The sequence below is a fragment of the Pongo pygmaeus genome, chromosome 7 (assembly GCF_028885625.2).
Source record: "Pongo pygmaeus isolate AG05252 chromosome 7, NHGRI_mPonPyg2-v2.0_pri, whole genome shotgun sequence".
NCBI lineage: Eukaryota > Metazoa > Chordata > Mammalia > Primates > Hominidae > Pongo > Pongo pygmaeus.
This window is the reverse complement of record NC_072380.2, coordinates 68,412,115-68,427,664: the sequence shown is the minus strand read 5'-3', so window position 1 is coordinate 68,427,664 and position 15,550 is coordinate 68,412,115. Positions and strand designations below refer to the sequence as shown.

The following is a 15,550-nucleotide window of genomic DNA, read 5'->3' as shown; positions in this document are numbered from 1 at the left end:
CTGTGTGTGACCAACAAGCACAGGGACTGCCAGGCGTGGTCCACTGCCTGGTTGGCAGTGCTTGCCTTTCCTCACAGAACACCATCAAGGAAGGAGACTGACGTGAATGAACACATGTATTTCTCCAGAACACAGGTCACCTGTGTCAACTTGAATTTGAGAAAATGGTTTTTCCAATTTATGATAATTGAGTTTGTTTTGAAATAAAACCAGTATGAAAACAATATGTCTTTCTCTTTTCTCTTCCCAGAGCTTAACCATAGTTACCAAACTAAGAATATTGCTCCTTGACTATTGATTCAGTAGACTATTAGATGTAGTCAGCAAACCTAAGCTATAGAAGAAAGGGAATTGAATTTAGAATTTGGACTTGCTCATTATATCAAAAAGACACCTGCACACATATGTTTATTGCAGCACAATTCACAGTTGCACAGATATGGAACCAACCTAAGTGCCCATCAACCAATAAGTGGATAAAGAAATATGCTATATATACATCATGGAATGCTACTCGGCCAGGAAAAAGAATGGAAAATGTCTTTTGCAGCAACTTGGATGGAACTGGAGGCCATTATTCTAAGTGAAGTAATGCAGGAATGGAAAACCAAATAGTGGGCTGGGCATGGTGGCTCACTCATGCCTGTAATCCCAGCACTTTGGGAGGCTGAAGCGGGTGGATCACCTGAGGTCAGGAGTTCGAGACCAGCCTGACCAACATGGAGAAACCCCATCTCTACTAAAAATACAAAGTTAGCTTGTTTGTGCACTTGCTAATCAGCCTGTGCATTTTCCCCTTCATCTCACTGCCATTAGCTAGAGAAATAAAACTGACCCATGAAGCAATGAATAAGCCATATAAAGTAATACTATGCTGGAATAAATGACGGAATACATGGGAGGAATTCAAAAGAAGAATACAGAGATTCAGAAGAGATAAAAGATGACTGAGTCTTGGCAGAAGACAAATACTTTTCAAAAGGCATTTGCTTTGACGGGGAACATGGGATATGGAGAGGCGGGCTTGAGAAAGAGCGGCATGACTGCTCAAAGGATCTTCCAGGCAAAGGTGCTGTGGTGGTCAGTGGCCAGCATGGTGAGAAAACAGAGGTCCTGAAGTGGATCCATGAATTGCTGGAAGGTCTGAGTCGGGTTAGAGGATATGTGAGCCCCTAAGGTCACTACAAAATTTATTATCCAAATAGGAAATTTTGAGGCTGAAAGGGAGCACTAACTGGATGAAACACCATGGTTCTAGATACAAGGGAGGACGGCACAGGACAAACTGGACTGTGCGGTCATCCTACACTTGATCCATACACTTGATCCATACACCAATAAGTCCAATTAATGTTAAGTAAATTAAACTAACCTCTGAACCCATTGTCACTGCGAGCAAAATTTTACGTGTCTTTTTGTATATGCATTTCCTAGGGAGAAGATTCGTGGTTTTCATAAGCTTTCCAAAGAGGTCTGTGCATCCCTTCCCCACCTGCCCCACCAAAAAGCTTAAAAACTGCCTGATCGAAGCCGGGCACGGTGGCTTACGCCTGTAATCCCAGCACTCTGGGAGGCCCAGGCGGGTGGATCACAAGGTCAGGAGATTGAGACGATCCTGGCTAACATGGTGAAACCCTGTCTCTACTGACAATGTTAAAAATTAGCCAGACATGGTGGCGGGCGCCTGTAGTCCCAGCTACTCCGTGGTTGAGGCAGGAGAATGGCGTGAACCCAGGAGACGGAAGTTGCAGTGAGCCAAGATCACGCCACTGCACTCCAGCCTGGGCGACAGAGCGAGACTCCATCTCAAAAAAAAAAAAACAAACAAACAAAATTGCCATTTGTTTGCCTCCTTGGTGCTTCAAACTCCACATGTGGAAAGATGCACTCAGGAACTAACCCTCAAACCTGCTTCTTCCTCACCTTTCCCTACAGTGGGAATGGCACCTCCATCCACCTAGTTGCTCAAGGTTGAAACCTGGAAGTCTTTTTTTACTCCCTCTTTCTCATAAGTACAACCTCCAGGCAAGCCCCAGTCTGGAACCTACTACTTCCTAACTGTCTCTCTCACCAACCCCCTTCTCCCTAACCTAACTGCCAGTACACTAGGCCACGCCAGCATCATCTCTGCCTGAAATCCTGTAATGGCCACCTAATTAAATAGCCAGAAACTCCTCCTACCTCCTCCAGCCCACACTCCATGTGGCTCCCAAAATGTTCTTTTTAAAAACCCAAATATAATTATGTTATTCACTGGCTTAAAATGTTTTCACTAATTCCCTTTGACCCTAGAAAAAGAAGTCCCACATCAACAAACAGCCTAGAAGTTCCTAAATATCTGGTTCCTTCCTCGACTATGACATCCTTGTCCTCCCAGTCCCTCTCCCTAACGATAGGTTCCATGCTCATAGCATCCTACACATTCATTGTATAGTATGCATCACACATGTGATCACCTGTTCATACCTGTCTTTCCTGCTGGGTTAAAGCTGGCAAGCAAGGGCCCTTAAGAAGTCAGTATATCTCATGCCCTAATCAAGTGCCTGCACATAGAAACTGCTCTAGAAATGTTTGTTCAATGAATGAACGAATGAACAAATCATATATGACCGTCAGTCTTACGTATATGCACACACTCCTGTAATATGAACTCTAAGCACAGCCTCTAAAAACAAGTTGAAGCAGTGATGGTAGAAACAATAGCGGGAGGCCACAGTAAGGGAAAGCCTGGCTACAGTATTCCTTCTAGTGCCCTGGTTAGATCACCAGACCACGGTAACTTGCCACTCTCTCCATGCTCCCTGCTATACAGGTCTTCACCCTAAGAAACATTTACATCAACTGTGGGAACTTACACCTGGCCTATGCAAACATATTACTCAAAAAAGACACCTCTGGAGTTCAATAATTACTTATAGAACAAATGAATGGAAAGTCAGTGGCCCTTGTCAAAATTGTGAAATTTGAGTGTTATCTTCTTCTTTCACCATTTCCCCAATTTGTGTGCGCCCTGTGAATGCTCTTATGAGCCACCCGGGTGCCCTTTAACTTTCCCCTCTCTGAGGAAATGATTGCAAATGAAATCGGTTTTAAAGGTATAAATGACTGCAAAGGTGCAACGTTTTACCACCTAAGGGTCATTCTGCAAAAATAGGAAATAAAATTTTAAGCCAAATGAGTGTACTTTAATCTAAAATTCTAGGCATTCACGAGCTGACACTTTGTAAAATAGTGGCCTCCTTGATACCGCTGCCCACACAGCAAGTGAAACTGCTTTTTCTGCCCATTTCCAAAACCAGCTCTTTGGGCTCAATTGTTTCATTTTCTGCTGCTGTTTCCTGCTATTCAAAAGCTTAACTAATTAGCCGACAGCTGAGCCCAAGGTGCCTCCTTTATACGGTTCCTTTTGACATCTCACCCTCCCTTCCCATCATTCTATATCATACTCCAAAAAAATGCAGTTTTAAGGAGACCACCTCTTCCATGAAAAAGAATAGCCAGGAATCACTTACTAAACAAATACTTGTGGAGTTTAACTGTGTGTAAATGAGTAGACCTTAAAATTGGCCATGATTTTTTTCCTATTAGTTGTTAAGTTTGACCCATTAAATTATTCAAAATTAAGCATTTCCACTGTTTCAAAACCATGAGAAAAGTTGGGCAGTTTTACCACACCCTGGATTAGTTTCAAATTAAAACTTTGCCCTCATCATAAGTGGTCCCAATGATATCAGGATATTCTTTTTTCTTTTTCTATGCCCATGATTATGTCTGAGCAAAGGACTAGGAAAACCATTGTCTTTTGTGCAGACCTCTTTGTTAACAACAACAGCAACAACAAAAATCCTAGTTACAGTTGCTTCTTAGCAAAGTAAGCTGCGTAGTAATTGTATTTATCCTTTTGAGATGAATTCTGGGGAACTGTTTTGATTTTGAATAGTAGAAGAGTGCTGAGTCATGGAACACCTGCAATACTGTATTAGTGCAGGCAGTTCTGCTATAAAGAACTGCCCGACACTGGGTAATTTATAAAGAAGAGAAGTTTAATTGACTCACAGTTCCACATGGCTGGGGAGGCCTCAGGAAACTTACAATCATGGTGGAAGGGGAAGCAGACACGTCTTACGTGGCGGCAGGTGAGAGATAACATGTGTGTGCACAGGAAAACCTACCATTTATAAAACCATCAGATCTCATGAAAATTCACTATTACAAGAACAGCATGGGGGAACCACCCCCATAATCCGATCACCTCCCACCAGTTCTCTCCCTCTACACCTGGGGATTACAATTCAAGATAAGATTTGGGTAGAGACACAAAGCCTAACCATATCAAATACCAAGCTGGGAGTTCTTCATCATGCAATAACATATGAAAACTTATGAAGTTTCTAAGTCATTCAAGAAAATTTTTGAGTGCCCCAGACATGGTTTTCTGTGTTAGGAAGACAGCCACGAACCAGAAAATAACAGCCCCTACCCTTGTAAGACTTCCAGTCTTGTGGTTACACTTGTGAAAGATTCAAGTGCATAGAATGGACTGAAGATTTGAGGTGGAGGAGCAAGTAAGAGGCTTTCCAGCAGTGCAGGCTTTATGCACACATAAGACCAACAAAAAGGTGGCAAAGATGACTCCAAGGTGTTGAGTCTGAGGAACTAAATAGCTGTTATTAGTATTAAGAGAAAGATAGGATTTTGAAAGAATTTGGAGAAAAAGTTGATGACTTTGATTTTATATACGTTCAGTTTGAGGAAACATTATAAAATCTAGATGGAGATGCCCAACTGGCAATGAAAATCCTGGATGTAAAGCTTAGGAAAGGAAGATTTGAGACTCCAGTGAACAAAGACATAGCAGGCATTATAGCAGTATCTGAGGCTGACCAGAAGAAGGTAGAAAAGAGAATAGGGACACTAAACTCATCTCTGTATCCAAAGTTGAACAAAAAGTCCTACACTGTTTGCATTTTGTCATCCAAGTTTACACCCACAACTGTGGTGCCTGTGAAATATTATGATAAAGGCAGAAAGGAAATCTATAATTCAGTGCATTCTCTCCTCCTTAAATGAATGAAAGTCAGATGAGTCCACACCCTAGAAGGGAAGAGGCTGGCCAGCATTTCTGCCTGGGTCAGCTATTTGCCAGAGCCCTTGATGGTCTGGAATCCCTCAGAGCAGCAGGTCCCAAGCTCCTTGTGCCTTTAATTAATAAGAGAGATCACTATGTTTCAGGCCTATGTTGTTTGTGAGAGATGAGGTTAGACAGTTGCTGAATGTATTCCAAGGAAGGAATTCATGACAGAAGATGCCTGATCCAGATATTCAATTACTACTGCAAATCTCATGGAAAGACTAGCTTTGCTGGAGCAGAGAGGGGCATGTATCAGGGACGTGGAAACTGAGAAGCTGCTGTTCTCTCCAGAAAACATGTGAAACAAGGAGCAGCTTGAAAACTACAGGTTTGTAGGTATTTAGAAACCAAGATATGTTGAAAATAAGATCCTAAAAGACTATGCTATGCAAAGATCAACTCCTAACCAACTGAAATGGTGTGTTATTTTTCTGACGTCAGGGAAGACTTAAATAATTTGGGAAGAAGGCTGCCCAGTGGTATGTATAGAGGAACTCTCTCAGTTTTAAAATTATTTAAAGAGTAGTAATGTATTTATGTTCAGTTGTACTACTCAGAGATTACACACATCGGCTCCCAATATAAAATAAATAAGCAGGACATTTAACTAAAGCAATATAATTCAGGAAGGAAGACAGCAACTGGGAACACAGTGGATTTGAATAAATCAAGCATCATGATAGTGTTAACTGCCATCAGATTCAGTCTACACTCAGAAGTATACAAGTAGGACAAAATATTTTTAATGCATCACATAAATCAGCTATACAATGTTCTTACCAAATGCTAACGGTTGTTTCTGTCTCTACAATAAGGACATGATGGTCCCATTCTAAACCTGATCTGGTCAAGGTACATCTGGGGTATTGGTCAAATTTGAGTGTCCCATTGGAAGCTGTTCAAAGGAAGACAACTACAACAAAAAAAAAAATCAAAAGCTTTCCAACAAAAGGAATTATTGAGGAGGCTTTAGACATTTGCCTTAGGAAAAATAATATTTAAGAGGAGTATGGTACTGCCAGTGGATATTTTAGTGGGTTGCACTTATTTTATATAACTATAGAGGGAAAAATAGCAACAAATTTTTTCACTTAACAAATATTTCTTGAGACTCTGCTACGTGTTAGATGTTTGGTATACAAAGTGAGTAAAAACAGTATCCTTGTCCTCTTGAAGTTTACAGTCTAGCACAGGAGGGAGTAACTAATCAAATACCCACACATACAGAGGTGACAAATTCTACAAAGAGGTGCAGGCCATGGGAAAGCATGTAAAAGACGAATTCGATGAAACCAGTTGGCTGGGAATGACTTCCTTACAGAAGTGATTCAAAAAGGTACAGATGTGAGCTTACTACTAAGAAAATCATTTAAAGAATCATTCAAGAATGGTCAACTTCTGGAGGAAGTGAGCCTGTCATCACTAGAGGCATTCAAATGGCTTTTGAATAGCTGGTTGCTGTTTGATTCATAAAGGAAGTCACCCACTGGAAGGGTTATACTATTTAAGGTGAGAATCCATCTAACCCTGAGATTCTGGGAATCTACAAACAGTAACACCAAGCACCCCCAAGAAAGCCTTGCCAGTGGGTTTTTAAGATGTCTGATCAAATATTGCCCTTCAGTTACAAAAGTACGAAACTAAGCAACCTGAGACATTTGCACACACATGTGTACCTACACTTGTACACATACAAAGATTTATCTTTTTATACATCTATGAGTATATATAGAGATATGTTTTTAATCACATTAAGAAGCATTATTATTTTATCAAAGCAATGCCATCGCCCCTACCATTCACTCTACCTCTTCTCCATGATTGCCTCTTTTCCTTTTCTGACTAGTTAAACAGAAATACATTTTGGTAGGATCATGAGATAGAGCAAGGATTAAATACACTTAATGATGTGCATTTGCTAGGTATTTTTGTCTTAGTACACAGATTGTGATTATTTCAGAACAGGAGTCCACGAACAATGGCCTGTAGGGCTGTCTTTTTTAATTTATTTTTTATTTATTTATTTATTTTGTATTTTTTTACACCAGAACATGTATTGCATGACTAATCGTTGACATTAAGATGAACTGGATGCTGCAACAGCTGCCCTCTTGGGTTTAGGTGTTGTTCCTTCACGGAATCCATGCCTGAATCTATGGTATACAATTTTTAGGTGCCTCATTTGACCAGTTCTGGTGGTATTTCGTCTTTTAGCCTTGGCGCTCCAGTTATACTTTCTCTTGCTCTTGGCAGGGTAGCCACATTTGCCCCAAGTCGACTTCTGAAGGTGGTTGGCCTTAGAGCCACAGTGGTGGCACAACGCGTGCATCTTATTGCAATGCTTTCCAAACGATGACGTTCCTTCATCATCTCGCTTCTGTGGCCAAGACCAGAAACAAACACAGCCACACTCATTTATTGACATACCATCTAATGGTAATTGCAACACAGACTTTACGACCTGCAAAGCCTAAAATTTTTACTATCTGGTCATAACAGCAAACATGGAAGCTATCACACTCCTAGGGTTGTTTCAAAGACACCTGCTAGATGTAAATAGGTTGATTTGAGTAGCAATGAGGATAATAACTGCAATGTAATAAAACAGTAAATGTAATTAAATTAAACCTATACATTCACATGTATTAAACCTGCACTGTGTTTGGAATACAGACAGAAACCACTCATTATTTTGAAAACTACTAAACATTCATCCTGTCTTTTCTATACTCAGGTTAACCTAAGAATGGATAAGGGGAAGTTTCTCTCTATAGAAGTATTCTAGCTAATAAATGAAAAATAGATAAAAAATTAGAATTTTGTCATTTTACAATTTCTAAGAAAGTGACAGATTTAGACAATAGTCATCAATGGCTGGTAGCCTGACAAGAGGCAGCCCAGAAATTGTATGACTCCTGAGGAGGGGAAGCCCCACCACCTAGGAGGAAGTCTTCCTTTCAGCAGGGATCAACAGGACCAGGCATTGCTCCCCTGTCATCCCCGGAGAGCTTCTGTACTGGCTCCCGTTATCGCCAATATCCAACTGGACTCCAGAGAAGGAGGAGAGGTTGGCGCTCTATCGCTTCCTTTGTATCTCCTGAGAGAATCTCTTCCTTGCTACCCACAGAAACACCCTTTCTCATGTTGGTCCCCCAATACTACTGCTTCCAGGCTTGTCTGTGGCTGTCACCAAAGTAAAATTAAATTCTGATTTTGTTCAGTAGCTCTGAACAAAATGTATTGTTCAGTAGCTCTGAACAATATGTATTGTTCAGTAGCTCTGAACAATATGTATCACCATAAGATAAGTGATACATGTGCAGTATTCACCAGTACCACATCTGATCTCCTTAAAACAAGTAACGGATGGCTCCCCTTCTGAGTTAGGTGAGGATTCCGCATTTCCCCGGGTGACCCCACAGAAGCACACACTGAAGCCCCGTGTTCAGGCTATTCCTCAAGGGGGTGTTTGTGTTTTTCCATCAAGCTGTCTGCAATGCAGAACAAGATGCTTGACACATAACAGGTGTTTGAGAACTCTTTATGGAATGTATTGAATGTATAAGTAATAAATCTGTGAGCCCAGTAAATCAGCAGTGAGCTCAATTTACAGCCTGCCTGTTCTGTAAGTACAGAGTAGATATAAACAAAATACCCCTTGTGTTATCACAGTCATACCTGAGTTTACAGCCATGCACTATGTCACTGTTGTCATTTGGAGTAATATACAAAATTCAGCCGCATTGAATAATAGATCATTTTAACAGGTATCAATTATGCTTTATGGTAATTATCAAGATGTCATAAATTTAAGTGGGAAAAAAATGTTTGAAATTATTTAAGTGCCCCTTAGCATTGAGTCTTGTGCTCCCACAAAATATGAAAGAAAACAAATTTAACCAGATGCAGCCAAAATGTTGGCTGCTCTCTGGAATAAAGCAGAAGCCTCACTAAATGGAGAATAAAGTAATTTGGAGTGATAATCTACTCTTCAAGTTGAAAAGAAATTAAAACATAGAAATATAAACATTCTGAGAACAAGTATTTTCTATGTGTGTGGGGTTTTTTTTTGATTTTAGAAGTTAGGTTTTTAAAAAGAGCACTTCTCTATTTCTTTTTATTTGAAAAACAGCTTTTCAAATCATTTATAGAGAATGGTCTGATTTTTTTCTTCTAAAGCAATTGCTTTAGCTGCCAGGGTATAAACAGGTCATGGAATATAAAAGGAACAGCAAAGATCAGAGAACCTCAATATCCAGCTGTCAAACTCGGAGCACTGTTTTCTTTTCAATAGGTTGACTCCTGGAACATTCTTGAGTTTCTATTTTTTTCCTTTTGAGATATTACCTACCCTAAAATCTAAGACCCATTTAGAGTTATGACTTATAAATGTGATAACTTTCCAAGTTATCATGGAGTAACTTCAAAGAAATCTAATTGACATATTTCTAATTATAAAATTGGGAACTTAAAATAATTAGATGTACCTCATAAGATCTAATGTGAAACTTCAAACAAATTCTTCTAGTCATGAGAAAATTAACTTCTTTTTGCTTAATATCAAATCTATTAACAACCCAAATAAAGTTTGAGTGCAATTAATTTTGTATCAATTTAATCTCACCAAACTTTCATATTTTCTACAGAAGACAGTTTATGTAAGCTAACTTGGGAATAAAACTATAATTTAGATTGTTGAAATAAATTTACTTATCTGATTAAATGCATTTCTTGGTGTCCTTCAGTAAGGAACTCAAGCTTTTGTTTGTAATCCCTAAGTAATAATTTTTAACTTTAGAAGCCTCTCATTGTTCTCTAAAACCCAAATGGTGTAAATCTGATGTTTCTGAAAAAGAAATTACTTGGGTCAGGATTTTCTAAGTCTATGAATTAAAAACACTGGTAAAACAGTCTCTGAGACCCAAAAGGATTCCATCTGTTTGGGAAAATATGGTTGTCAGGCATGAGCTTTTAGTTTTCCACTTAACTTTATTTTGCTGATTTAAAATAAAAGACTTGTTTCTGTCACAATTAAGACTTTAAGCAGCTGCATGACTTTGTTCTTCAGTGCTCTAAGGGGTTTGTTTTCTTTTAAATAAGTAAACCTACCAAACTAAATAAATGGCCTTTATGTGCATCCAAGGTCTATTAGCTCATTAGGGACAGGAATTTAGCAAATACCACCAATAAAGGAAATAAACAAACTGGCTCTCTGGTGCCCTGGGCTCCAAGGGCTTTCTCCAAGGGGCTATTTTCACTGGGGAGAAGGCCTAATTGCTCATCCTGAGGGCTGTAGTGATTTCTTCACACCGAAGCACTTTGCTCCCTATTCACTTGTGAGTTGAGAAACAAAGAAAAGCATGATCACGGTCCCTAAAGACCCCTAGAAATCTGGTGTAAATAAGAACTTGCCTTCAGAACTGTGAACAAAGCAGGCATTCCATAACTTGCCTGATGAAAATGTAGAAGATGATGAACCCCAACGCAAATGCTGGCCCGTGCTCCCTTTCTCCCAGGGGCTCTTTCTGAGCAGACTTTCTGCAGCAACGCGTTGTACTCTGATTCGCACCACTTCTGCCCTCAGCTTCCACTGGCTTCATGCTTCTCTGGGCCTCCCCTCACACATGGCTTCATCTCCCAACCCCCCAAACAAGCATGCACACATGTGCACCCAGGGAATGTCCCTGACCTTTCCTATCAAGGTGCCCCATTAGCGTCCCAGGAAGGCCCGACACCGAGCCACCAGCTGACACCCACAGAGCTGAACGCAGCCAGTGGGGCCCCAGGAAAAGTGCCCATAAGTGGAAACCTAGTGCAAGCACCCAGAAATGGAAATGCGACTGTGATGTCTCAGCTCTGTTGCTAATTACTGGGTGTGATCACCCCTGTGGACAAATGATGTAGGTCCTCTGAGTTTCAGCTCCCTCATCTGTGATGTGAAGAATAAGTGGTAAATAATCTCCTAGTTGCTTTCAGTTCAAATATGATCTTAATTCCTACTGAGGTATCAGAGGCTAGTAAGGGCTGATCATGTCCCCCCACTCTCAATCCTGGGAAATGCGTAATTAACAACAGCCTTAAAACTTTGGTATCTTTCCGCAAAATAATAAAGCTTATCTATGAAAATATAAAGGAACCTAAGTGTGGGCTTTAGAGCACCCCACAAATCATACCTCTCCCTAGCATGTACTTCCGCCAAGCATGAAGTCTCCCTCTGCACAAACAAGGGATATGCCTGGAACCTCTGTGCTGATTATTTAATCAATTGAGACTTTATTTTTTTAATGATAGTTCATTCGATTTGATACTAGATATTTTAGAAAATTGTAAAAATCCCTGGGGAGAATTCTGAGACTGTGACTACCAAGCAGAGAATAGGCAGTTTTGTATGAAAATTTTGTCAAGATAAAAAACCAAATTATCTCAAAACAGACAAACTATTCAGGTAGGAAGCTACTGCATTTAGGTATTCTTTAGAACATTTTAACAAACTGGAAACTTTCAGTGGTGAAAATTTAACAGACTATATTCACACAACTAAATGGCTTTAAATGCCTGTTTTCTTTGGCAATTATGAAGCAAAAATGCCTATTATTACATGAACTCACTTTATATATTCTATAAACTGGTTAAAATCTGTCCATAACATAAAATCTGTCCAACTAAAAGATTACCTCTTTTAGAATTGAGTAAAGAACACTCTGAAAAAAACAGATATCCATTAGTTGGGAGAAATAATGAACAATTAGAAACATTTAAATCAGCAAAGAATTGATGGGCTTATATGTCTTTTATTGTATTTATCCCATTTCCTTTGTGAGTTTCTTGGGGACAAGAGCTGAGTTCTGTTTCACTTGCATCCCTCCATGACAGAAAAGGCAAAAGATCCTGACAGACAAGGAGTCCCCAGGAGATCCTTGGGAACTGATCTTGCCTGACAACTGGAGGTGGAGGTTCAAGTGTTCCCAGACCAAACTGAGGGTTGGGCTGCTATTTCTCGTGGCCCAATAATGAAATGCAGATGAACTTGGTGGGGAAGAGAGTTTTATTTCTGCTACTGGTTACAGGGAGAAGGCCTGGAAGTTATTGCCAGACCAACTCAAAATTATGAAGTTTTCCAGAGCTTATATACTTTCTAAGCTATATGTCTACATGTAAGTGTGCACTCATCTAAAAACATAAGTGATTAACTTCTTCTAATCTATAACTAAGATCTGAGTCCTGAAGACCTTCCTCTGGAGCCTCAGTAAATTTACTTAATCTAAATGGGTCCAGGTGCTGGGGTGATTACCCTTATCTTGTCTCCTGTTAAATCACGGAGGTTTGAGGAGTTCCTTCAGACCCCCAAAAACTTGTTTGTGGAGGCCTGGGGAGTTTCTTCAGACCCCCCCAATAAAACTTGTTTAATCCTAAAAGGGGCCTGTTCAGAATTCCTTCATTATTTTGTCATACTTTAAGGCCCAGAAAAGGCCTAGGCAAAACTCTTGGTGGGCTTTTGTTACATTCCAGCCTTTGTATAAGGACACTGGCTCTATCAGCTTTTAATATTTAACTTAACCACTGGGTCAGTACTGAAACAGTTGTTATGGAGGCCCACATTAGTGACACCTGGCCTGCCACATAAGGGCACCCTGACAAGGTCACACAGGGTGCCTAATGAGAGGTCATGGAGGTCATAATGCAGAGCTGAAGACATGCATGTGCCAAGAAGCTGTCCCTGCTTCCAAATGTCATACAGACAATCATAGAAAGATCTTCAGGTCTTTCCTGGGGACTTGAAAGACAGTGTATAAGTGTGTTCTCACATTGCTATAAAGAACTACCTAAGACCAGGTAATTTATAAAGAAAAGAGGTTTAATCAACTCACAGTTCTGCAGGCTGTACAGGAAACATGGCTGGGGAAGCCTCGGGAAACTTACAATCATGGCAGAAGGTGAAGGGGAAGCAGGCACATCCTACATGTCTGGAGCAGGAGGAAGAGAGCAAAGGTGGAGGTGCTACACACTTTAAACAACCAGATCTGAGAACTCCCTCACTATCGCAAGAACAGCAAAAGGGAAATCCGCCAACATGATTCAATCACCTCCCACCAGGCTCCTCCTCCAACACTGGGGATTACAATTCAACATGAGGTTTGGGCAGCAACACAAATCCAAACCAAATCAGGCAGGAAAGAGGAAACTCCCTTGGATCATCACATACGGGGGCTCTGACAAGGAGGCCTCTCACAGCCCCGCCCCTCAGCCTTCCTGGCCCAGATGAAGAGGGAGGAAGAAGCCAGAATGAGCTACAGTTTCCAGGCCCTCTTTCCTAAGAATGAGATTGTCCTTGCAGTTAACAGAAAGAAAGGAGCCCTGAATTCAATATAACAATTAAGCCTAAAAGTTATGAGGGTAACCAGAACCCAGAGAACAGCAGCTGCTGCCTTCATACTGAGCCATCCCCTCTAAAAATGTTTCCACGATTCCTCTATTACTTATGAAGGAAGCATACACATGCACCAGCGTGTCCACAGCACAATCACCACAGCCCCGGCAGCACAGGAAAAGCCCCATCCAGTTACCCTTGGCTGGATCTTGGTGTAAATTCTTTGGTTGATCAAGCACCCTCTACCTTTCCCTTCCATTTCCTATTCCTGATGAAACCTCCACTCAGTCCTGGCAGCAGAATGGCGCATCTTCTAATGTCTGGTCTAAATCGGCAATATTGAGGCAGTTTGCTCCTCTTTGAATGTTAAAGGATCAGTCTGTATTTTTCCATGTTTCATCCAGCCATACCCTGGCCACACAGGCCAGACATCCTGCCAGCCTCCTCTCTACTTTTGTAGGTCAACATGTGAGCCTTCTCCCTGGGACACGTAACCTCCTGACTATGCAAAAGTTTGTCTTTCCAGAAGCTCTGAGGACAGCCCTCCCCTTGCCTGCTCAAAAGCCTCCTGGGGGCTCTAGTGTCTAGCTGTGCACCCAGCTCCTCTCTGTGAGGGGGAGGAGAGACTGGCCTCAGGAGGTTGTCAACAGGGCTGTGTGCTCCACAGGGTCCGACCAGAACTGGAAGGGCCAGCGGTGTTGGTCTCTTTCTCTGTGCAGCTGACATCCTCTTCTGGCCTGTTGACAAAAAGAGTCGAACTCTGTAAAATACTTGAAGAGATTTATTTTGAGCCAAATATGAGTGACCATGGCCCATGACACAGCCCTCAGGAGGTCCTGAGAACGTGTGCCCAAGGTCGTCAGGGAGCAGCTTTGTTTTATACATTTTAGAGAGGTGTGAGACATCAACCAAATACGTTTAAGAAATACATTGGTTTGGTCCAGAAAGGCGGGACAACTCAAAGTGGGGAGCTTACAGGCTATAGGTGAATTTAAACATTTTCTGGTTGACAGTTGGTTGAGTGTGTCTAAAGACCTGAGATTGACAGAAAGGGAATGTTCAGGTTGAGATAAAGACTGTGGAGACCAAAGTTCTTTTGAAGTCTTATAGTGGCTGCCCTTAGAGACAACAGATGACAAATGTTTCCTATTCAGATCTTAATTAATCTCTTTAGGATTGGGAAAGTGTGGAGGAAAAAGATCTAGCTATGTTAACAGATTCTTTACAGATGCAAATTTTCCCCCATGAAGAACAGCTTTGCAGGGCCTTTTCAAAATATGGCAAAGAAATATGTTTTGAGGTAAAATACTTTTATTTTCTTCCTTGTCTTGTAATGTTATGCCAGAGTCAGGTTGGAAAGTGAGCCATGATATATAGAGTTAAATAAAACCCATATGGTGATAATTTATGATTTGTAGGGCATGACACTCAAGGAATTTGGGCAAGATTAAAAAAAAATCAGAATTTAGTCCTCAGGGCAAATAACCTCTAGAAAACTCACAGCTTTTCTTGCAATTCATAAGCAAGTTTTCAGAGTTCATGAAGCCTCTACAATCGCTTGCTATTTCCAAGGTTGCAAGTGCAAACATGGAACATCTTGACTAGGACTCTGTTCTGTGAGATCACTGTGACCAAGCCTGGCATCCATTTTCCAGACCTTGCCCAGCATGGGCGTGTACACATCTCCCACAAGAGTCTTCTGGGTGGGGTAATTCAAGTTCAACCTGGAACCTTCTCCTAGAAGGATATGAGAGCCAGCAGGAAGAATGTTCCTTTTCTTTTTAAGTACTTTAGCCTTAGATTTCAGGCAAATTTGAAAAGAATTGAGCATCTTACTGAAATGGGGAGGAGGTGTCTGAGCTTATAAATATTCTCTTCTTCTTTCTCCAGAAAGAAGAACCTGTACTTTTTAGAGGAGAGGCAGAAAATCCAAGAGACCACAGTTCTTTTCCAATTTGGTCACTACATTCAGTTTTAATGGGCTAGCCACTTTATATTTGAAATCTCAAACTCTCTCTGATCCATCCAAATAATAATTACAAGAATAGAAG

General features: G+C 40.8%; 1 protein-coding gene across 1 annotated transcript; it reads right to left on the bottom strand.

Moving 5' to 3' along the window:
- Positions 1 to 7,193: 7,193 nt before the first annotated feature.
- Positions 7,194 to 10,731, bottom strand: LOC129042077 (large ribosomal subunit protein eL37-like). The gene is made up of 2 exons (XM_054497673.1): positions 10,579 to 10,731; positions 7,194 to 7,508 (listed from the first exon to the last, which is right to left on the bottom strand). Exons 1-2 carry the CDS (start codon positions 10,729 to 10,731, stop codon positions 7,209 to 7,211), a joined length of 453 nt encoding a protein of 150 aa, XP_054353648.1. The 3' UTR covers positions 7,194 to 7,208.
- Between the last annotated feature and the right edge of the window lie 4,819 nt (positions 10,732 to 15,550).

What these genes read in the sequence shown, in the direction of transcription:
- LOC129042077 (XM_054497673.1), bottom strand. Translation starts at nt 10,731, where the DNA reads ATGAAGCCAGTGGAAGCTGAGGGCAGAAGTGGTGCGAATCAGAGTACA. An exon ending in TCTACATTTTCATCAGGCAA is followed by an intron (nt 7,509 to 10,578) that starts GTTATGGAATGC and finishes TCTTGGCCACAG; the next exon opens with AAGCGAGATGATGAAGGAAC.